Here is a 25,445-nt window from a genome sequence, read left to right as displayed (position 1 = left end):
GGCCATACAACTAGATTAGACAACTGGCCATACAACTAGATTAGACATCACCACTAGATTATACAACAGGCCATACAGCTAGATTAGACAACAGACACTACAACTAGATTAGACAACAGGCCATACAACTAGATTAGACAACAGGCAATACAGCTAGATTAGACAACACCACTAGATTAGACAACAGGCCATACAGCTAGATTAGACAACAGGCCATACAACTAGATTAGACAACAGGCCATACAACTAGATTAGACAACACCACTAGATTAGACAACAGGCCATACAACTAGATTAGACAACAGGCCATACAGCTAGATTAGACAACAGGCCATACAACTAGATTAAACAACAGGCCATACAACTAGATTAGACAACAGCCCATACAACTAGATTATACAACAGGCAATACAGCTAGATTAGACAACAGGCAATACAGCTAGATTAGACAACAGGCCATACAGCTAGATTAGACAACACCACTAGATTAGACAACAGGCCATACAACTAGATTAGACAACAGGCCATACAACTAGATTAGACAACAGTCAATACAACTAGATTAGACAACAGGCCATACAGCTAGATTAGACAACAGGCCATACAACTAGATTAGATAACAGGCAATACAGCTAGATTAGACAACACCACTAGATTAGACAACAGGCCATACAACTAGATTAGACAACAGGCCATACAGCTAGATTATACAACAGGCCATACAGCTAGATTAGACAACAGGCAATACAACTAGATTAGACAACAGGCAATACAGCTAGATTAGACAACACCACTAGATTAGACAACAGGCCATACAACTAGATTAGACAACAGGCCATACAACTAGATTAGACAACAGGCCATACAGCTAGATTAGACAACAGGCCATACAGCTAGATTAGACAACAGGCCATACAGCTAGATTAGACAACAGGCCATACAGCTAGATTAGACAACACCACTAGATTAGACAACAGGCCATACAACTAGATTAGACAACAGACACTACAACTAGATTAGACAACAGGCCATACAACTAGATTAGACAACAGGCAATACAGCTAGATTAGACAACAGGCAATGCAACTAGATTAGACAACAGGCAATACAGCTAGATTAGACAACAGGCCATACAGCTAGATTAGACAACAGGCCATACAGCTAGATTAGACAACACCACTAGATTAGACAACAGGCCATACAACTAGATTAGACAACAGACACTACAACTAGATTAGACAACAGGCCATACAACTAGATTAGACAACAGGCCATACAACTAGATTAGACAACAGGCAATACAGCTAGATTAGACAACAGGCAATACAGCTAAATTAGACAACACCACTAGATTAGACAACAGGCCATACAACTAGATTAGACAACAGGCCATACAACTACATTAGACAACAGGCCATACAACTAGATTAGATAACAGGCAATACAGCTAGATTAGACAACACCACTAGATTAGACAACAGGCCATACAACTAGATTAGACAACAGGCCATAGAACTAGATTAGACAACAGGCCATACAGCTAGATTAGACAACAGGCCATACAACTAGATTAGACAACACCACTAGATTAGACAACACCACTAGATTAGACAACTGGCCATACAACTAGATTATACATCAGGCAATACAACTAGATTATACAACAGGCAATACAGCTAGATTATACAACAGCGCTAGATTAGACAACAGGCCATACAACTAGATTAGACAACAGGCCATACAGCTAGATTAGACAACAGGCCATACAACTAGATTAGACAACAGGCAATACAACTAGATTAGACAACAGGCCATACAACTAGATTAGACAACACCACTAGATTAGACAACAGGCCATACAACTAGATTAGACAACAGGCCATACAGCTAGATTAGACAACAGGCAATACAGCTAGATTAGACAACAGGCCATACAGCTAGATTAGACAACACCACTAGATTAGACAACAGGCCATACAACTAGATTAGACAACAGGCCATACAACTAGATTAGACAACAGGCCATACAACTAGATTAGACAACAGGCAATACAGCTAGATTAGACAACAGGCAATACAGCTAAATTAGACAACACCACTAGATTAGACAACAGGCCATACAACTAGATTAGACAACAGGCCATACAACTACATTAGACAACAGGCCATACAACTAGATTAGATAACAGGCAATACAGCTAGATTAGACAACACCACTAGATTAGACAACAGGCCATACAACTAGATTAGACAACAGGCCATAGAACTAGATTAGACAACAGGCCATACAGCTAGATTAGACAACAGGCCATACAACTAGATTAGACAACACCACTAGATTAGACAACACCACTAGATTAGACAACTGGCCATACAACTAGATTATACATCAGGCAATACAACTAGATTATACAACAGGCAATACAGCTAGATTATACAACAGCGCTAGATTAGACAACAGGCCATACAACTAGATTAGACAACAGGCCATACAGCTAGATTAGACAACAGGCCATACAACTAGATTAGACAACAGGCAATACAACTAGATTAGACAACAGGCCATACAACTAGATTAGACAACACCACTAGATTAGACAACAGGCCATACAACTAGATTAGACAACAGGCCATACAGCTAGATTAGACAACAGGCAATACAGCTAGATTAGACAACAGGCCATACAGCTAGATTAGACAACACCACTAGATTAGACAACAGGCCATACAACTAGATTAGACAACAGGCCATACAACTAGATTAGACAACAGGCAATACAACTAGATTAGACAACAGGCCATACAGCTAGATTAGACAACAGGCCATACAACTAGATTAGACAACTGGCCATACAACTAGATTAGACATCACCACTAGATTATACAACAGGCCATACAGCTAGATTAGACAACAGACACTACAACTTGATTAGACAACAGGCCATACAACTAGATTAGACAACAGGCCATACAACTAGATTAGACAACTGGCCATACAACTAGATTAGACATCACCACTAGATTATACAACAGGCCATACAGCTAGATTAGACAACAGACACTACAACTAGATTAGACAACAGGCCATACAACTAGATTAGACAACAGGCAATACAGCTAGATTAGACAACACCACTAGATTAGACAACAGGCCATACAGCTAGATTAGACAACAGGCCATACAACTAGATTAGACAACAGGCCATACAACTAGATTAGACAACACCACTAGATTAGACAACAGGCCATACAACTAGATTAGACAACAGGCCATACAGCTAGATTAGACAACAGGCCATACAACTAGATTAAACAACAGGCCATACAACTAGATTAGACAACAGCCCATACAACTAGATTATACAACAGGCAATACAGCTAGATTAGACAACAGGCAATACAGCTAGATTAGACAACAGGCCATACAGCTAGATTAGACAACACCACTAGATTAGACAACAGGCCATACAACTAGATTAGACAACAGGCCATACAACTAGATTAGACAACAGTCAATACAACTAGATTAGACAACAGGCCATACAGCTAGATTAGACAACAGGCCATACAACTAGATTAGATAACAGGCAATACAGCTAGATTAGACAACACCACTAGATTAGACAACAGGCCATACAACTAGATTAGACAACAGGCCATACAGCTAGATTATACAACAGGCCATACAGCTAGATTAGACAACAGGCAATACAACTAGATTAGACAACAGGCAATACAGCTAGATTAGACAACACCACTAGATTAGACAACAGGCCATACAACTAGATTAGACAACAGGCCATACAACTAGATTAGACAACAGGCCATACAGCTAGATTAGACAACAGGCCATACAGCTAGATTAGACAACAGGCCATACAGCTAGATTAGACAACAGGCCATACAGCTAGATTAGACAACACCACTAGATTAGACAACAGGCCATACAACTAGATTAGACAACAGACACTACAACTAGATTAGACAACAGGCCATACAACTAGATTAGACAACAGGCAATACAGCTAGATTAGACAACAGGCAATGCAACTAGATTAGACAACAGGCAATACAGCTAGATTAGACAACAGGCCATACAGCTAGATTAGACAACAGGCCATACAGCTAGATTAGACAACACCACTAGATTAGACAACAGGCCATACAACTAGATTAGACAACAGACACTACAACTAGATTAGACAACAGGCCATACAACTAGATTAGACAACAGGCCATACAACTAGATTAGACAACAGGCAATACAGCTAGATTAGACAACAGGCAATACAGCTAAATTAGACAACACCACTAGATTAGACAACAGGCCATACAACTAGATTAGACAACAGGCCATACAACTACATTAGACAACAGGCCATACAACTAGATTAGATAACAGGCAATACAGCTAGATTAGACAACACCACTAGATTAGACAACAGGCCATACAACTAGATTAGACAACAGGCCATACAGCTAGATTATACAACACGACTAGATTAGACAACAGGCCATACAGCTAGATTAGACAACAGGCCATACAACTAGATTAGACAACAGGCCATAGAACTAGATTAGACAACAGGCCATACAGCTAGATTAGACAACAGGCCATACAACTAGATTAGACAACACCACTAGATTAGACAACTGGCCATACAACTAGATTATACATCAGGCAATACAACTAGATTATACAACAGGCAATACAGCTAGATTATACAACAGCGCTAGATTAGACAACAGGCCATACAACTAGATTAGACAACAGGCCATACAGCTAGATTAGACAACAGGCCATACAACTAGATTAGACAACAGGCAATACAACTAGATTAGACAACAGGCCATACAACTAGATTAGACAACACCACTAGATTAGACAACAGGCCATACAACTAGATTAGACAACAGGCCATACAGCTAGATTAGACAACAGGCCATACAACTAGATTAGACAACAGGCCATACAGCTAGATTAGACAACAGGCCATACAACTAGATTAGACAACAGGGCATACAACTAGATTAGACAACAGGCCATACAGCTAGATTATACAACAGGCCATACAACTAGATTAGACAACAGGCAATACAACTAGATTAGACAACACCACTAGATTAGACAACACCACTAGATTAGACAACAGGCCATACAACTAGATTAGACAACAGGCCATACAGCTAGATTAGACAACAGGCAATACAACTAGATTAGACAACACCACTAGATTAGACAACAGGCCATACAACTAGATTAGACAACAGGCCATACAGCTAGATTAGACAACACCACCAGATTAGACAACAGGCCATACAACTAGATTAGACAACACCACTAGATTAGACAACAGGCCATACAGCTAGATTAGACAACACCACTAGATTAGACAACAGGCCATACAACTAGATTAGACAACAGGCCATACAACTACATTAGACAACAGGCCATACAACTAGATTAGATAACAGGCAATACAGCTAGATTAGACAACACCACTAGATTAGACAACAGTCCATACAACTAGATTAGACAACAGGCCATACAGCTAGATTATACAACACGACTAGATTAGACAACAGGCCATACAGCTAGATTAGACAACAGGCCATACAACTAGATTAGACAACAGGCCATAGAACTAGATTAGACAACAGGCCATACAGCTAGATTAGACAACAGGCCATACAACTAGATTAGACAACACCACTAGATTAGACAACACCACTAGATTAGACAACTGGCCATACAACTAGATTATACATCAGGCAATACAACTAGATTATACAACAGGCAATACAGCTAGATTATACAACAGCGCTAGATTAGACAACAGGCCATACAACTAGATTAGACAACAGGCCATACAGCTAGATTAGACAACAGGCCATACAACTAGATTAGACAACAGGCAATACAACTAGATTAGACAACAGGCCATACAACTAGATTAGACAACACCACTAGATTAGACAACAGGCCATACAACTAGATTAGACAACAGGCCATACAGCTAGATTAGACAACAGGCCATACAGCTAGATTAGACAACAGGCCATACAACTAGATTAGACAACAGGCCATACAGCTAGATTAGACAACAGGCCATACAACTAGATTAGACAACAGGGCATACAACTAGATTAGACAACAGGCCATACAGCTAGATTATACAACAGGCCATACAACTAGATTAGACAACAGGCAATACAACTAGATTAGACAACACCACTAGATTAGACAACACCACTAGATTAGACAACAGACCATACAACTAGATTAGACAACAGGCCATACAGCTAGATTAGACAACAGGCAATACAACTAGATTAGACAACACCACTAGATTAGACAACAGGCCATACAACTAGATTAGACAACAGGCCATACAGCTAGATTAGACAACACCACTAGATTAGACAACAGGCCATACAACTAGATTAGACAACACCACTAGATTAGACAACAGGCCATACAGCTAGATTAGACAACACCACTAGATTAGACAACAGGCCATACAACTAGATTAGACAACAGGCCATACAGCTAGATTAGACAACACCACTAGATTAGACAACAGGCCATACAACTAGATTATACAACAGGCCATACAGCTAGATTAGACAACAGGCCATACAGCTAGATTAGACAACAGGCCATACAACTAGATTAGACAACAGGCCATACAACTAGATTAAACAACAGGCCATACAACTACATTAGACAACAGGCAATACAGCTAGATTAGACAACAGGCCATACAGCTAGATTAGACAACAGGCCATACAGCTAGATTAGACAACACCACTAGATTAGACAACAGCACTAGATTAGGCAACATACACTACAACTAGATTAGACAACAGGCCATACAACTAGATTAGACAACAGGCAATACAGCTAGATTAGACAACACCACTAGATTAGACAACAGGCCATACAACTAGATTAGACAACAGGCAATACATCTAGATTAGACAACACCACTAGATTAGACAACAGGCAATACAGCTAGATTAGACAACAGGCCATACAGCTAGATTAGACAACACCACTAGATTAGACAACACCACTAGATTAGACAACAGGCCATACAACTAGATTAGACAACTGGCCATACAACTAGATTAGACATCACCACTAGATTATACAACAGGCCATACAGCTAGATTAGACAACAGACACTACAACTAGATTAGACAACAGGCCATACAACTAGATTAGACAACAGGCCATACAACTAGATTAGACAACTGGCCATACAACTAGATTAGACATCACCACTAGATTATACAACAGGCCATACAGCTAGATTAGACAACAGACACTACAACTAGATTAGACAACAGGCCATACAACTAGATTAGACAACAGGCAATACAGCTAGATTAGACAACACCACTAGATTAGACAACAGGCCATACAGCTAGATTAGACAACAGGCAATACAACTAGATTAGACAACAGGCCATACAACTAGATTAGACAACACCACTAGATTAGACAACAGGCCATACAACTAGATTAGACAACAGGCCATACAGCTAGATTAGACAACAGGCCATACAACTAGATTAAACAACAGGCAATACAGCTAGATTAGACAACAGGCAATACAGCTAGATTAGACAACAGGCCATACAGCTAGATTAGACAACACCACTAGATTAGACAACAGGCCATACAACTAGATTAGACAACAGGCCATACAACTAGATTAGACAACAGGCAATAGAACTAGATTAGACAACAGGCCATACAGCTAGATTAGACAACAGGCCATACAACTAGATTAGATAACAGGCAATACAGCTAGATTAGACAACACCACTAGATTAGACAACAGGCCATACAACTAGATTAGACAACAGGCCATACAGCTAGATTAGACAACAGGCCATACAACTAGATTAAACAACAGGCAATACAGCTAGATTAGACAACAGGCAATACAGCTAGATTAGACAACAGGCCATACAGCTAGATTAGACAACACCACTAGATTAGACAACAGGCCATACAACTAGATTAGACAACAGGCCATACAACTAGATTAGACAACAGGCAATACAACTAGATTAGACAACAGGCCATACAGCTAGATTAGACAACAGGCCATACAACTAGATTAGATAACAGGCAATACAGCTAGATTAGACAACACCACTAGATTAGACAACAGGCCATACAACTAGATTAGACAACAGGCCATACAGCTAGATTATACAACAGGCCATACAGCTAGATTAGACAACAGGCAATACAACTAGATTAGACAACAGGCAATACAGCTAGATTAGACAACACCACTAGATTAGACAACAGGCCATACAACTAGATTAGACAACAGGCCATACAACTAGATTAGACAACAGGCCATACAGCTAGATTAGACAACAGGCCATACAGCTAGATTAGACAACAGGCCATACAGCTAGATTAGACAACAGGCCATACAGCTAGATTAGACAACACCACTAGATTAGACAACAGGCCATACAACTAGATTAGACAACAGACACTACAACTAGATTAGACAACAGGCCATACAACTAGATTAGACAACAGGCAATACAGCTAGATTAGACAACAGGCAATACAACTAGATTAGACAACAGGCAATACAGCTAGATTAGACAACAGGCCATACAGCTAGATTAGACAACAGGCCATACAGCTAGATTAGACAACACCACTAGATTAGACAACAGGCCATACAACTAGATTAGACAACAGACACTACAACTAGATTAGACAACAGGCCATACAACTAGATTAGACAACAGGCCATACAACTAGATTAGAAAACAGGCAATACAGCTAGATTAGACAACAGGCAATACAGCTAAATTAGACAACACCACTAGATTAGACAACAGGCCATACAACTAGATTAGACAACAGGCCATACAACTACATTAGACAACAGGCCATACAACTAGATTAGATAACAGGCAATACAGCTAGATTAGACAACACCACTAGATTAGACAACAGGCCATACAACTAGATTAGACAACAGGCCATACAGCTAGATTATACAACACGACTAGATTAGACAACAGGCCATACAGCTAGATTAGACAACAGGCCATACAACTAGATTAGACAACAGGCCATAGAACTAGATTAGACAACAGGCCATACAGCTAGATTAGACAACAGGCCATACAACTAGATTAGACAACACCACTAGATTAGACAACACCACTAGATTAGACAACTGGCCATACAACTAGATTATACATCAGGCAATACAACTAGATTATACAACAGGCAATACAGCTAGATTATACAACAGCGCTAGATTAGACAACAGGCCATACAACTAGATTAGACAACAGGCCATACAGCTAGATTAGACAACAGGCCATACAACTAGATTAGACAACAGGCCATACAACTAGATTAGACAACAGGCCATACAACTAGATTAGACAACACCACTAGATTAGACAACAGGCCATACAACTAGATTAGACAACAGGCCATACAGCTAGATTAGACAACAGGCCATACAACTAGATTAGACAACAGGCCATACAGCTAGATTAGACAACAGGCCATACAACTAGATTAGACAACAGGGCATACAACTAGATTAGACAACAGGCCATACAGCTAGATTATACAACAGGCCATACAACTAGATTAGACAACACCACTAGATTAGACAACAGGCCATACAACTAGATTAGACAACAGGCCATACTGCTAGATTAGACAACAGGCCATACAACTAGATTAGACAACAGGCCATACAACTAGATTAGACAACAGGCCATACAACTAGATTAGACAACAGGCAATACAACTAGATTAGACAACAGGCCATACAGCTAGATTAGACAACAGGCCATACAGCTAGATTAGACAACAGGCCATACAACTAGATTAGACAACAGGCCATACAGCTAGATTAGACAACAGGCCATACAACTAGATTAGACAACAGGGCATACAACTAGATTAGACAACAGGCCATACAGCTAGATTATACAACAGGCCATACAACTAGATTAGACAACAGGCAATACAACTAGATTAGACAACACCACTAGATTAGACAACACCACTAGATTAGACAACAGGCCATACAACTAGATTAGACAACAGGCCATACAGCTAGATTAGACAACAGGCAATACAACTAGATTAGACAACACCACTAGATTAGACAACAGGCCATACAACTAGATTAGACAACAGGCCATACAGCTAGATTAGACAACACCACTAGATTAGACAACAGGCCATACAACTAGATTAGACAACACCACTAGATTAGACAACAGGCCATACAGCTAGATTAGACAACACCACTAGATTAGACAACAGGCAATACAGCTAGATTAGACAACAGGCCATACAGCTAGATTAGACAACACCACTAGATTAGACAACAGGCCATACAACTAGATTAGACAACAGGCCATACAACTAGATTAGACAACAGGCAATACAACTAGATTAGACAACAGGCCATACAGCTAGATTAGACAACAGGCCATACAACTAGATTAGACAACTGGCCATACAACTAGATTAGACATCACCACTAGATTATACAACAGGCCATACAGCTAGATTAGACAACAGACACTACAACTTGATTAGACAACAGGCCATACAACTAGATTAGACAACAGGCCATACAACTAGATTAGACAACTGGCCATACAACTAGATTAGACATCACCACTAGATTATACAACAGGCCATACAGCTAGATTAGACAACAGACACTACAACTAGATTAGACAACAGGCCATACAACTAGATTAGACAACAGGCAATACAGCTAGATTAGACAACACCACTAGATTAGACAACAGGCCATACAGCTAGATTAGACAACAGGCCATACAACTAGATTAGACAACAGGCCATACAACTAGATTAGACAACACCACTAGATTAGACAACAGGCCATACAACTAGATTAGACAACAGGCCATACAGCTAGATTAGACAACAGGCCATACAACTAGATTAAACAACAGGCCATACAACTAGATTAGACAACAGCCCATACAACTAGATTATACAACAGGCAATACAGCTAGATTAGACAACAGGCAATACAGCTAGATTAGACAACAGGCCATACAGCTAGATTAGACAACACCACTAGATTAGACAACAGGCCATACAACTAGATTAGACAACAGGCCATACAACTAGATTAGACAACAGTCAATACAACTAGATTAGACAACAGGCCATACAGCTAGATTAGACAACAGGCCATACAACTAGATTAGATAACAGGCAATACAGCTAGATTAGACAACACCACTAGATTAGACAACAGGCCATACAACTAGATTAGACAACAGGCCATACAGCTAGATTATACAACAGGCCATACAGCTAGATTAGACAACAGGCAATACAACTAGATTAGACAACAGGCAATACAGCTAGATTAGACAACACCACTAGATTAGACAACAGGCCATACAACTAGATTAGACAACAGGCCATACAACTAGATTAGACAACAGGCCATACAGCTAGATTAGACAACAGGCCATACAGCTAGATTAGACAACAGGCCATACAGCTAGATTAGACAACAGGCCATACAGCTAGATTAGACAACACCACTAGATTAGACAACAGGCCATACAACTAGATTAGACAACAGACACTACAACTAGATTAGACAACAGGCCATACAACTAGATTAGACAACAGGCAATACAGCTAGATTAGACAACAGGCAATGCAACTAGATTAGACAACAGGCAATACAGCTAGATTAGACAACAGGCCATACAGCTAGATTAGACAACAGGCCATACAGCTAGATTAGACAACACCACTAGATTAGACAACAGGCCATACAACTAGATTAGACAACAGACACTACAACTAGATTAGACAACAGGCCATACAACTAGATTAGACAACAGGCCATACAACTAGATTAGACAACAGGCAATACAGCTAGATTAGACAACAGGCAATACAGCTAAATTAGACAACACCACTAGATTAGACAACAGGCCATACAACTAGATTAGACAACAGGCCATACAACTACATTAGACAACAGGCCATACAACTAGATTAGATAACAGGCAATACAGCTAGATTAGACAACACCACTAGATTAGACAACAGGCCATACAACTAGATTAGACAACAGGCCATACAGCTAGATTATACAACACGACTAGATTAGACAACAGGCCATACAGCTAGATTAGACAACAGGCCATACAACTAGATTAGACAACAGGCCATAGAACTAGATTAGACAACAGGCCATACAGCTAGATTAGACAACAGGCCATACAACTAGATTAGACAACACCACTAGATTAGACAACTGGCCATACAACTAGATTATACATCAGGCAATACAACTAGATTATACAACAGGCAATACAGCTAGATTATACAACAGCGCTAGATTAGACAACAGGCCATACAACTAGATTAGACAACAGGCCATACAGCTAGATTAGACAACAGGCCATACAACTAGATTAGACAACAGGCAATACAACTAGATTAGACAACAGGCCATACAACTAGATTAGACAACACCACTAGATTAGACAACAGGCCATACAACTAGATTAGACAACAGGCCATACAGCTAGATTAGACAACAGGCCATACAACTAGATTAGACAACAGGCCATACAGCTAGATTAGACAACAGGCCATACAACTAGATTAGACAACAGGGCATACAACTAGATTAGACAACAGGCCATACAGCTAGATTATACAACAGGCCATACAACTAGATTAGACAACAGGCAATACAACTAGATTAGACAACACCACTAGATTAGACAACACCACTAGATTAGACAACAGGCCATACAACTAGATTAGACAACAGGCCATACAGCTAGATTAGACAACAGGCAATACAACTAGATTAGACAACACCACTAGATTAGACAACAGGCCATACAACTAGATTAGACAACAGGCCATACAGCTAGATTAGACAACACCACTAGATTAGACAACAGGCCATACAACTAGATTAGACAACACCACTAGATTAGACAACAGGCCATACAGCTAGATTAGACAACACCACTAGATTAGACAACAGGCCATACAACTAGATTAGACAACAGGCCATACAACTACATTAGACAACAGGCCATACAACTAGATTAGATAACAGGCAATACAGCTAGATTAGACAACACCACTAGATTAGACAACAGTCCATACAACTAGATTAGACAACAGGCCATACAGCTAGATTATACAACACGACTAGATTAGACAACAGGCCATACAGCTAGATTAGACAACAGGCCATACAACTAGATTAGACAACAGGCCATAGAACTAGATTAGACAACAGGCCATACAGCTAGATTAGACAACAGGCCATACAACTAGATTAGACAACACCACTAGATTAGACAACACCACTAGATTAGACAACTGGCCATACAACTAGATTATACATCAGGCAATACAACTAGATTATACAACAGGCAATACAGCTAGATTATACAACAGCGCTAGATTAGACAACAGGCCATACAACTAGATTAGACAACAGGCCATACAGCTAGATTAGACAACAGGCCATACAACTAGATTAGACAACAGGCAATACAACTAGATTAGACAACAGGCCATACAACTAGATTAGACAACACCACTAGATTAGACAACAGGCCATACAACTAGATTAGACAACAGGCCATACAGCTAGATTAGACAACAGGCCATACAGCTAGATTAGACAACAGGCCATACAACTAGATTAGACAACAGGCCATACAGCTAGATTAGACAACAGGCCATACAACTAGATTAGACAACAGGGCATACAACTAGATTAGACAACAGGCCATACAGCTAGATTATACAACAGGCCATACAACTAGATTAGACAACAGGCAATACAACTAGATTAGACAACACCACTAGATTAGACAACACCACTAGATTAGACAACAGACCATACAACTAGATTAGACAACAGGCCATACAGCTAGATTAGACAACAGGCAATACAACTAGATTAGACAACACCACTAGATTAGACAACAGGCCATACAACTAGATTAGACAACAGGCCATACAGCTAGATTAGACAACACCACTAGATTAGACAACAGGCCATACAACTAGATTAGACAACACCACTAGATTAGACAACAGGCCATACAGCTAGATTAGACAACACCACTAGATTAGACAACAGGCCATACAACTAGATTAGACAACAGGCCATACAGCTAGATTAGACAACACCACTAGATTAGACAACAGGCCATACAACTAGATTATACAACAGGCCATACAGCTAGATTAGACAACAGGCCATACAGCTAGATTAGACAACAGGCCATACAACTAGATTAGACAACAGGCCATACAACTAGATTAAACAACAGGCCATACAACTACATTAGACAACAGGCAATACAGCTAGATTAGACAACAGGCCATACAGCTAGATTAGACAACAGGCCATACAGCTAGATTAGACAACACCACTAGATTAGACAACAGCACTAGATTAGGCAACATACACTACAACTAGATTAGACAACAGGCCATACAACTAGATTAGACAACAGGCAATACAGCTAGATTAGACAACACCACTAGATTAGACAACAGGCCATACAACTAGATTAGACAACAGGCAATACATCTAGATTAGACAACACCACTAGATTAGACAACAGGCAATACAGCTAGATTAGACAACAGGCCATACAGCTAGATTAGACAACACCACTAGATTAGACAACACCACTAGATTAGACAACAGGCCATACAACTAGATTAGACAACTGGCCATACAACTAGATTAGACATCACCACTAGATTATACAACAGGCCATACAGCTAGATTAGACAACAGACACTACAACTAGATTAGACAACAGGCCATACAACTAGATTAGACAACAGGCCATACAACTAGATTAGACAACTGGCCATACAACTAGATTAGACATCACCACTAGATTATACAACAGGCCATACAGCTAGATTAGACAACAGACACTACAACTAGATTAGACAACAGGCCATACAACTAGATTAGACAACAGGCAATACAGCTAGATTAGACAACACCACTAGATTAGACAACAGGCCATACAGCTAGATTAGACAACAGGCAATACAACTAGATTAGACAACAGGCCATACAACTAGATTAGACAACACCACTAGATTAGACAACAGGCCATACAACTAGATTAGACAACAGGCCATACAGCTAGATTAGACAACAGGCCATACAACTAGATTAAACAACAGGCAATACAGCTAGATTAGACAACAGGCAATACAGCTAGATTAGACAACAGGCCATACAGCTAGATTAGACAACACCACTAGATTAGACAACAGGCCATACAACTAGATTAGACAACAGGCCATACAACTAGATTAGACAACAGGCAATAGAACTAGATTAGACAACAGGCCATACAGCTAGATTAGACAACAGGCCATACAACTAGATTAGATAACAGGCAATACAGCTAGATTAGACAACACCACTAGATTAGACAACAGGCCATACAACTAGATTAGACAACAGGCCATACAGCTAGATTAGACAACAGGCCATACAACTAGATTAAACAACAGGCAATACAGCTAGATTAGACAACAGGCAATACAGCTAGATTAGACAACAGGCCATACAGCTAGATTAGACAACACCACTAGATTAGACAACAGGCCATACAACTAGATTAGACAACAGGCCATACAACTAGATTAGACAACAGGCAATACAACTAGATTAGACAACAGGCCATACAGCTAGATTAGACAACAGGCCATACAACTAGATTAGATAACAGGCAATACAGCTAGATTAGACAACACCACTAGATTAGACAACAGGCCATACAACTAGATTAGACAACAGGCCATACAGCTAGATTATACAACAGGCCATACAGCTAGATTAGACAACAGGCAATACAACTAGATTAGACAACAGGCAATACAGCTAGATTAGACAACACCACTAGATTAGACAACAGGCCATACAACTAGATTAGACAACAGGCCATACAACTAGATTAGACAACAGGCCATACAGCTAGATTAGACAACAGGCCATACAGCTAGATTAGACAACAGGCCATACAGCTAGATTAGACAACAGGCCATACAGCTAGATTAGACAACACCACTAGATTAGACAACAGGCCATACAACTAGATTAGACAACAGACACTACAACTAGATTAGACAACAGGCCATACAACTAGATTAGACAACAGGCAATACAGCTAGATTAGACAACAGGCAATACAACTAGATTAGACAACAGGCAATACAGCTAGATTAGACAACAGGCCATACAGCTAGATTAGACAACAGGCCATACAGCTAGATTAGACAACACCACTAGATTAGACAACAGGCCATACAACTAGATTAGACAACAGACACTACAACTAGATTAGACAACAGGCCATACAACTAGATTAGACAACAGGCCATACAACTAGATTAGAAAACAGGCAATACAGCTAGATTAGACAACAGGCAATACAGCTAAATTAGACAACACCACTAGATTAGACAACAGGCCATACAACTAGATTAGACAACAGGCCATACAACTACATTAGACAACAGGCCATACAACTAGATTAGATAACAGGCAATACAGCTAGATTAGACAACACCACTAGATTAGACAACAGGCCATACAACTAGATTAGACAACAGGCCATACAGCTAGATTATACAACACGACTAGATTAGACAACAGGCCATACAGCTAGATTAGACAACAGTTCATACAACTAGATTAGACAACAGGCCATAGAACTAGATTAGACAACAGGCCATACAGCTAGATTAGACAACAGGCCATACAACTAGATTAGACAACACCACTAGATTAGACAACACCACTAGATTAGACAACTGGCCATACAACTAGATTATACAACAGGCAATACAGCTAGATTATACAACAGCGCTAGATTAGACAACAGGCCATACAACTAGATTAGACAACAGGCCATACAGCTAGATTAGACAACAGGCCATACAACTAGATTAGACAACAGGCAATACAACTAGATTAGACAACAGGCCATACAACTAGATTAGACAACACCACTAGATTAGACAACAGGCCATACAACTAGATTAGACAACAGGCCATACAGCTAGATTAGACAACAGGCCATACAACTAGATTAGACAACAGGCCATACAGCTAGATTAGACAACAGGCCATACAACTAGATTAGACAACAGGGCATACAACTAGATTAGACAACAGGCCATACAGCTAGATTATACAACAGGCCATACAACTAGATTAGACAACACCACTAGATTAGACAACAGGCCATACAACTAGATTAGACAACAGGCCATACTGCTAGATTAGACAACAGGCCATACAACTAGATTAGACAACAGGCCATACAACTAGATTAGACAACAGGCCATACAACTAGATTAGACAACAGGCAATACAACTAGATTAGACAACAGGCCATACAGCTAGATTAGACAACAGGCCATACAGCTAGATTAGACAACAGGCCATACAACTAGATTAGACAACAGGCCATACAGCTAGATTAGACAACAGGCCATACAACTAGATTAGACAACAGGGCATACAACTAGATTAGACAACAGGCCATACAGCTAGATTATACAACAGGCCATACAACTAGATTAGACAACAGGCAATACAACTAGATTAGACAACACCACTAGATTAGACAACACCACTAGATTAGACAACAGGCCATACAACTAGATTAGACAACAGGCCATACAGCTAGATTAGACAACAGGCAATACAACTAGATTAGACAACACCACTAGATTAGACAACAGGCCATACAACTAGATTAGACAACAGGCCATACAGCTAGATTAGACAACACCACTAGATTAGACAACAGGCCATACAACTAGATTAGACAACACCACTAGATTAGACAACAGGCCATACAGCTAGATTAGACAACACCACTAGATTAGACAACAGGCCATACAACTAGATTAGACAACAGGCCATACAGCTAGATTAGACAACACCACTAGATTAGACAACAGGCCATACAACTAGATTATACAACAGGCAATACAGCTAGATTAGACAACACCACTAGATTTGACAACACCACTAGATTATACAACAGGCCATACAACTAGATTATACAACAGGCCATACAACTAGATTATACAACAGGCAATACAGCTAGATTAGACAACAGGCCATACAGCTAGATTAGACAACAGGCCATACAACTAGATTAGACAACAGGCCATACAACTAGATTAGACAACAGGCAATACAACTAGATTAGACAACAGGCCATACAGCTAGATTAGACAACAGGCCATACAGCTAGATTATACAACACCACTAGATTAGGCAACAGACACTAACCAACCAGAACATTGGTAGCGGTGGTATCCTTGTGTTGGTGAGATTTTATTATTATTATTATGGATAATATGAAACATACTGCTTTCGTGATTTCAGTGTCGTCATCGAACGAGTCCTCCTCCTCTGCTTCAAAGATGGTGACTTCATACACCTGTGAGAGAACCACAGAGACAGTGAGTCAACAGCTGCAGTTTGACCCCAGGACACTAGAGGGCGCTGTTTGAAATGACACACACACACACCAGTGTTTCCTCGGGGGGTCCGGGAGCATGCCCCCCACCCCCCCAGTGATAGCACCACAGCTAAATGAATGCAGCGGAAACACACACACACAGTTGAAAAGACAGTGAGCTGAGACCTCGTCCTCTCCAGACACTGAAGCCTCTTCGGGATCGCTGTAGGCATCCGAGTCAATGGACTCCACCTCAAACTCCACGCTGAAGTTATCAGAGTCCAGATCCTGGCTCAGAACATCGTCACACACGTCACTGACCGATGAACCTACTTCCTGTTGAGAGAGAGAGAGAGAGAGAGCGCTCAGTAACATGGGACTTACACAGCTAAAGTACTGAACGACCCCATGTCACATCATCTGACCATTATGTGTAGGAATTAAATCATCTCATTCCTTCATCTGTATAATTTCGTAACCCAACAGGTATTCTCTAGTTTAGGATCTCACCCTCCTTTAATTTAGGATTGATGAAACTACAGTCTTAGACAGGGTTAATAGTTGTACTGCAGTAGGCTACTCACAGAGATACACTAGGCTACTCACAGAGATACACTAGGCTACTCACAGAGATACACCAGGCTACTCACAGAGATACACTAGGCTACTCACAGAGATACACTAGGCTACTCACAGAGATACACTAGGCTACTCACAGAGATACACTAGGCTACTCACAGAGATACACTAGGCTACTCACAGAGATACACTAGGCTACTCACAGAGTTACACCAGGCTACTCACAGAGTTACACCAGGCTACTCACAGAGTTACACTAGGCTACTCACAGAGATACACCAGGTTACTCACAGAGTTACACTAGGCTACTCACAGAGATACACCAGGCTACTCACAGAGATACACTAGGCTACTCACAGAGATACACCAGGCTACTCACAGAGATACACTAGGCTACTCACAGAGATACACCAGGCTACTCACAGAGATACACTAGGCTACTCACAGAGATACAGTAGGCTACTCACAGAGATACACCAGGCTACTCACAGAGATACACCAGGCTACTCACAGAGATACACTAGGCTACTCACAGAGATACAGTAGGCTACTCACAGAGATACACTAGGCTACTCACAGAGATACACTAGGCTACTCACAGAGATACACTAGGCTACACACAGAGTTACACTAGGCTACTCACAGAGATACACTAGGCTACTCACAGAGATACACTAGGCTACACACAGAGATACACTAGGCTACTCACAGAGATACACCAGGCTACTCACAGAGATACACTAGGCTACTCACAGAGATACATCAGGCTACTCACAGAGATACACTAGGCTACTCACAGAGATACACCAGGCTACTCACAGAGATACACCAGGCTACTCACAGTGTTACTGTGGGAGTCTGAAGACTCAGTGCTCCTCCGGTCTCGTCTCAGGCCTCCTATCACACACCAGGACATGCTGTCATCAAAGGGTAGAGAAAAGCTGTCTGACCTATGCCTCTTCCTGGGCTCACAGCCGTCCTCCTCTTGTGTCGATGATGTACCCGCTGGAATAGAACAGAGGAGATGTGAGCAGTGGTGTTAGCAGGGTTGACACATCAAATACTACTGTTAACAATTTCTTCAAATAAGCCATTTCTCCTCTGATGGCAATAGAGAAGAATGCTGTGCATCCAATCACTCAGTTGACATATTGAAACATACTGATATAGTCTTCAACAAAGCGATTTCTTCCTTGATGACACTGAATATCTTATGTGATGTTCACAAGACATCAATGACTTTTTATAGCCGTACATGGGCATTGGCTTGAGGTACGACCAGTAGCTAAGAGCAATAAAAAAACATCTTTAAAAACGGTCCATTTCAATCCATCAGGCTAGGACTGCTGTGGATGTGGATTCCCCCCTGGTCTGGTAGGAACAGGCATGTCTTTGTTGTGTCTGTGTGTGGATGCTATGGGCCTGAAGAGACTCATTGTGAGGAGAAGTCATCTGAACACATTCTCCACAGCCTCCAGACCAGTGTGTTCCTTAGGTCTGGTCCTATCTCCTATCCCCACAGCAGGACAAGTCTGGACGGACACAGTGAAAGTGACAGTGGTTCTATGCTTTGATCAATCCATAACTCAGTCTCTGAAATATATAAAAGAAGTGTACATCTTCTCCAACAGCCTTGACAGGGTAGCACATGAAACCATCCTGTCTGACATGACACCACGAAGCCATCCTGTCTGACATGACACCACGAAGCCATCCTGTCTGACATGACACCATGAAACCATCCTGTCTGACATGACACCACGAAGCCATCCTGTCGGACATGACACCACGAAACCATCCTGTCTGACATGACACCACGAAACCATCCTGTCTGACATGACACCATGAAGCCATCCTGTCTGACATGACACCATGAAGCCATCCTGTCGGACATGACACCACAAAGCCATCCTGTCTGACATGACACCACGAAGCCATCCTGTCTGACATGACACCACGAAGCCATCCTGTCTGACAAGACACCACGAAGCCATCCTGTCTGACATGACACCACAAAGCCATCCTGTCGGACATGACACCACGAAGCCATCCTGTCTGACATGACACCACGAAGCCATCCTGTCTGACATGACACCATGAAACCATCCTGTCTGACATGACACCACGAAGCCATCCTGTCGGACATGACACCACGAAACCATCCTGTCTGACATGACACCACGAAACCATCCTGTCTGACATGACACCATGAAGCCATCCTGTCTGACATGACACCATGAAGCCATCCTGTCGGACATGACACCACAAAGCCATCCTGTCTGACATGACACCACGAAGCCATCCTGCCGGACATGACACCACGAAGCCATCCTGTCTGACAAGACACCACGAAGCCATCCTGTCTGACATGACACCACAAAGCCATCCTGTCGGACATGACACCACGAAGCCATCCTGTCTGACATGACACCACGAAGCCATCCTGTCTGACATGACACCATGAAGCCATCCTGTCTGACATGACACCATGAAGCCATCCTGTCTGACATGACACCACGAAGCCATCCTGTCTGACATGACACCATGAAGCCATCCTGTCGGACATGACACCACGAAGCCATCCTGTCTGACATGACACCACGAAGCCATCCTGTCGGACATGACACCATGAAGCCATCCTGTCGGACATGACACCACGAAGCCATCCTGTCGGACATGACACCACGAAGCCATCCTGTCTGACATGACACCATGAAGCCATCCTGTCTGACATGACACATTTACATTTACATTTTAGTCATTTAGCAGACGCTCTTATCCAGAGCGACTTACAGGAGCAATTAGGGTTAAGTGCCTTGCTCAAGGGCACATTTACGTCATTTAGCAGACGCTTTTATCCAGAGCGACTACAAATTGGTGCATTCACCCTATAGCCAGTGGGATAACCACTTTACAATTATACTATTTATTTATTTATTATTTATTTTTTTTTGGGGGGGGGGGGTAGAAGGATTACTTTATCCTATCCCAGGTGTTCCTTAAAGAGGTGGGGTTTCAAATGTCTCCGGAAGGTGGTGAGTGACTCCGCTGTCCTGGCGTCGTGAGGGAGCTTGTTCCACCATTGGGGTGCCAGAGCAGCGAACAGCTTAGACTGGGCTGAGCGGGAACTATGCTTCCGCAGAGGAAGGGGAGCCAGCAGGCCAGAGGTGGATGAACGCAATGCCCTCGCCTGGGTGTAGGGACTGATCAGAGCCTGAAGGTACGGAGGTGCCGTTCCCCTCACAGCTCCATAGGCAAGCACCATGGTCTTGTAACGGATGCGAGCTTCAACTGGAAGCCAGTGGAGTGTGCGGAGGAGGGGGGTGACGTGAGAGAACTTGGGAAGGTTGAACACCAGACGGGCTGCAGCGTTCTGGATGAGTTGTAGGGGTTTAATGGCACAGGCAGGGAGCCCAGCCAACAGCGAGTTGCAGTAATCCAGACGGGAGATGACAAGTGCCTGGATTAGGACCTGTGCCGCTTCCTGTGTAAGGCAGGGTCGTACTCTCCGAATGTTGTAGAGCATGAACCTGCAGGATCGGGTCACCGCCTTGATGTTAGCGGAGAACGACAGGGTGTTGTCCAGGGTCACGCCAAGGCTCTTCGCACTCTGGGAGGAGGACACAACGGAGTTGTCAACCGTGATGGCGAGATCATGGAACGGGCAGTCCTTCCCCGGGAGGAAGAGCAGCTCCGTCTTGCCAGGGTTCAGCTTGAGGTGGTGATCCGTCATCCATACTGATATGTCTGCCAGACATGCAGAGATGCGATTCGCCACCTGGTTATCAGAAGGGGGGAAAGGAGAAGATTAGTTGTGTATCGTCAGCGTAGCAATGATAGGAGAGGCCATGTGAGGATATGACAGAGCCAAGTGACTTGGTGTATAGGGAGAAAAGGAGAGGGCCTAGAACTGAGCCCTGGGGGACACCAGTGGTGAGAGCACGTGGTGCGGAGACAGCTTCTCGCCACGCCACTTGGTAGGAGCGACCGGTCAGGTAGGACGCAATCCAGGAGTGAGCCGCGCCGGAGATGCCCAGCTCGGAGAGGGTGGAGTGGAGGATCTGATGGTTCACTGTATCAAAGGCAGCAGACAGGTCTAGAAGGACAAGAGCAGAGGAGAGAGAGTTAGCTTTAGCAGTGCGGAGAGCCTCCGTGACACAGAGAAGAGCAGTCTCAGTTGAATGACCAGTCCTGAAACCTGACTGGTTTGGATCAAGAAGGTCATTCTGAGAGAGATAGCAAGATAGTTGGCTAAAGACGGCACGCTCAATAGTTTTGGAAAGAAAAGAAAGAAGGGATACTGGTCTGTAGTTGTTGACATCAGTGGGATCGAGTGTTGGTTTTTTGAGAAGGGGTGCAACTCTCGCTCTCTTGAAGACGGAAGGGACATGACACCATGAAGCCATCCTGTCGGACATGACACCATGAAGCCATCCTGTCGGACATGACATCAGTCTGTTTCTCCAGGAGGAAGTTACAGCACAGATCCACGTGAGCAGGACTGGTGTAGTTAGTAGGTGTAGGCTTATGGAAACACTGTTGGAGTACTCCAACAACAACACACATTATTCAGACAGAGACAGAGAGGTACTCACCAGGGTCACTCCTCCTCCTCCTCCGTTCTGAGGTAGATGATGAAGGACAGTCTGAGTCTGTTTCCTGTAACAGATTAAAACAGGAGGAACTGTTAAGAGAAATGAACCTGTGAACCAGGACACTGTGGGAGTCTGTCTATAAAACTCACCCAGGCACAGCGACCACTTAAAAACGACATCACAGGAAAAACCACTTCAGAAGCTCCGAGGGAGACCGTCTTGGAACAATGTGACAGCATAAACATCACTCTTCAACAAACTATGTTGTTTCAACTTGAGGTTGAGTGCGTGTGTGTGTGTGTGTGTGTGTGTGTGTGTGTGTGTGTGTGTGTGTGTGTGTGTGTGAGACCCAGGGCTAGGCAATTAGTTTGACACAGTCTGTTTGGAACTCTTTAAAATGGAGGGTGATGGAGCAGTGTTTCCCCTACATTAATTTAGTAGCGGTGGCCCGCCGCTGTTAATTTCTTGCCACCGCTGCTAAACGTTATAGTCGTTGGCTCAATGACGAAGTCTCTGGGAACAGCTAGCATGTCATCGCACCCAACGCCAGTAGTTTCACATTTCAAGTTTTAAATGTCACGTGCACAAGTACAGTGAAATGCCTTTCTTACAAGCTTCTAAACCCATCAATGCCGTAATCAATATCCCATGTAATAATTTTTAAAAGAAAAACAAGGTAGAACAAAAACACGAGAAAGTAAGCTAGCTATATACTGGGTCAGTCAGCTCCAGTACCATATCAACAATGTGCAGGGATACTGGAGTGATGGAGGTAGATATGTATAGGGGTAGGGCATACAATTAACTCCTACCACCCACCAAACGTGGGTATATTTAGATATCGGTGGGTATGAATTTGCAGGGCTCTACAGTGAAGAGCATTACATTCACTAATAAAAAATAGTCAAAAGCCAAGTATGAGCACATTTGCGAGTCGGGGATTAGAAATATTCTGCAGTAGCTTGTTTTCAAAGTATTTCTGCTGTTTTGTTTCATAGCTGCTAATGACACAACAACAACAATACTCATCCTATATCCCACCTGGTGCAGCAACACTGCCTGGCAGGGTGAAGGTTTGGCACAGTGTCTTGTGTTATATAGATGGATTTCAGAATTAACCTGGAAGAATCCATTGAAGGGGTTAGGTAAACTGTCTGGGAGGTGTTAGTATTTGTAGATGAAAGTGCATAATTGGCATACATTAACGTCGTAAATAGACAAGATATTGAGTTGGTACTCAGCAGACCTGAAATTTGCTCAGTGATGAAAAAAATTAAAGGGAACATTGGTTGGGGGCGGTATGCAAATTGGAGTGGGTCTAGGGAAGGGGTCTCAAACAGGGCAGATGAGTCGAAGTCAAACATTTAAAGGTAAGTAACTACAGATCTGATGTTCAAAAGTTCTTGTCGGTTGTAAGAAATTACAGCGGAAACAATTCATGGAGAAAAAAAATTTACAACAAAAAAAATCACAAAACAGCAAAGTTGGGTCGGAGCCTGTAAAATAGCAGCTATCCAGTACCCCGTTATAGCAACGCCCCCACTGGAGTGTTTCAACCAACCAAACACATGGATTTTCAAATCAAATCAAATGTTATTGGCCACATGCGCCGAATACAACAGGTGTAGACATTACAGTGAAATGCTTACTTATAAGCCCTTAACCAACAGTGCAGTTTTTTTATTTTTA

General features: G+C 42.1%; 1 protein-coding gene across 1 annotated transcript in view; it reads right to left on the bottom strand.

The window, feature by feature from the left end:
* LOC311123896 (E3 ubiquitin-protein ligase Mdm2-like) overlaps positions 1-25,445 on the bottom strand; it is a 142,933-nt gene that overhangs the window by 96,192 nt on the left and 21,296 nt on the right. Inside the window, exons 7-10 of the mRNA XM_084198112.1 lie at positions 23,757-23,820; positions 20,003-20,166; positions 18,769-18,918; positions 18,490-18,561 (exon numbers count right to left, since the gene is read on the bottom strand). Of these exons, the coding sequence (XP_084054238.1) occupies positions 18,490-18,561; positions 18,769-18,918; positions 20,003-20,166; positions 23,757-23,820 (450 nt within the window). The remainder of the gene's footprint in view (positions 1-18,489; positions 18,562-18,768; positions 18,919-20,002; positions 20,167-23,756; positions 23,821-25,445) is intronic.

The sequence above is a fragment of the Coregonus lavaretus genome (genome assembly GCF_964263955.1).
Source record: "Coregonus lavaretus genome assembly, contig: HAP1_SCAFFOLD_509, whole genome shotgun sequence".
NCBI lineage: Eukaryota > Metazoa > Chordata > Actinopteri > Salmoniformes > Salmonidae > Coregonus > Coregonus lavaretus.
The sequence above is the reverse complement of the archived record's forward strand: the minus strand, read 5'-3'. Positions and strand labels throughout refer to the sequence as shown.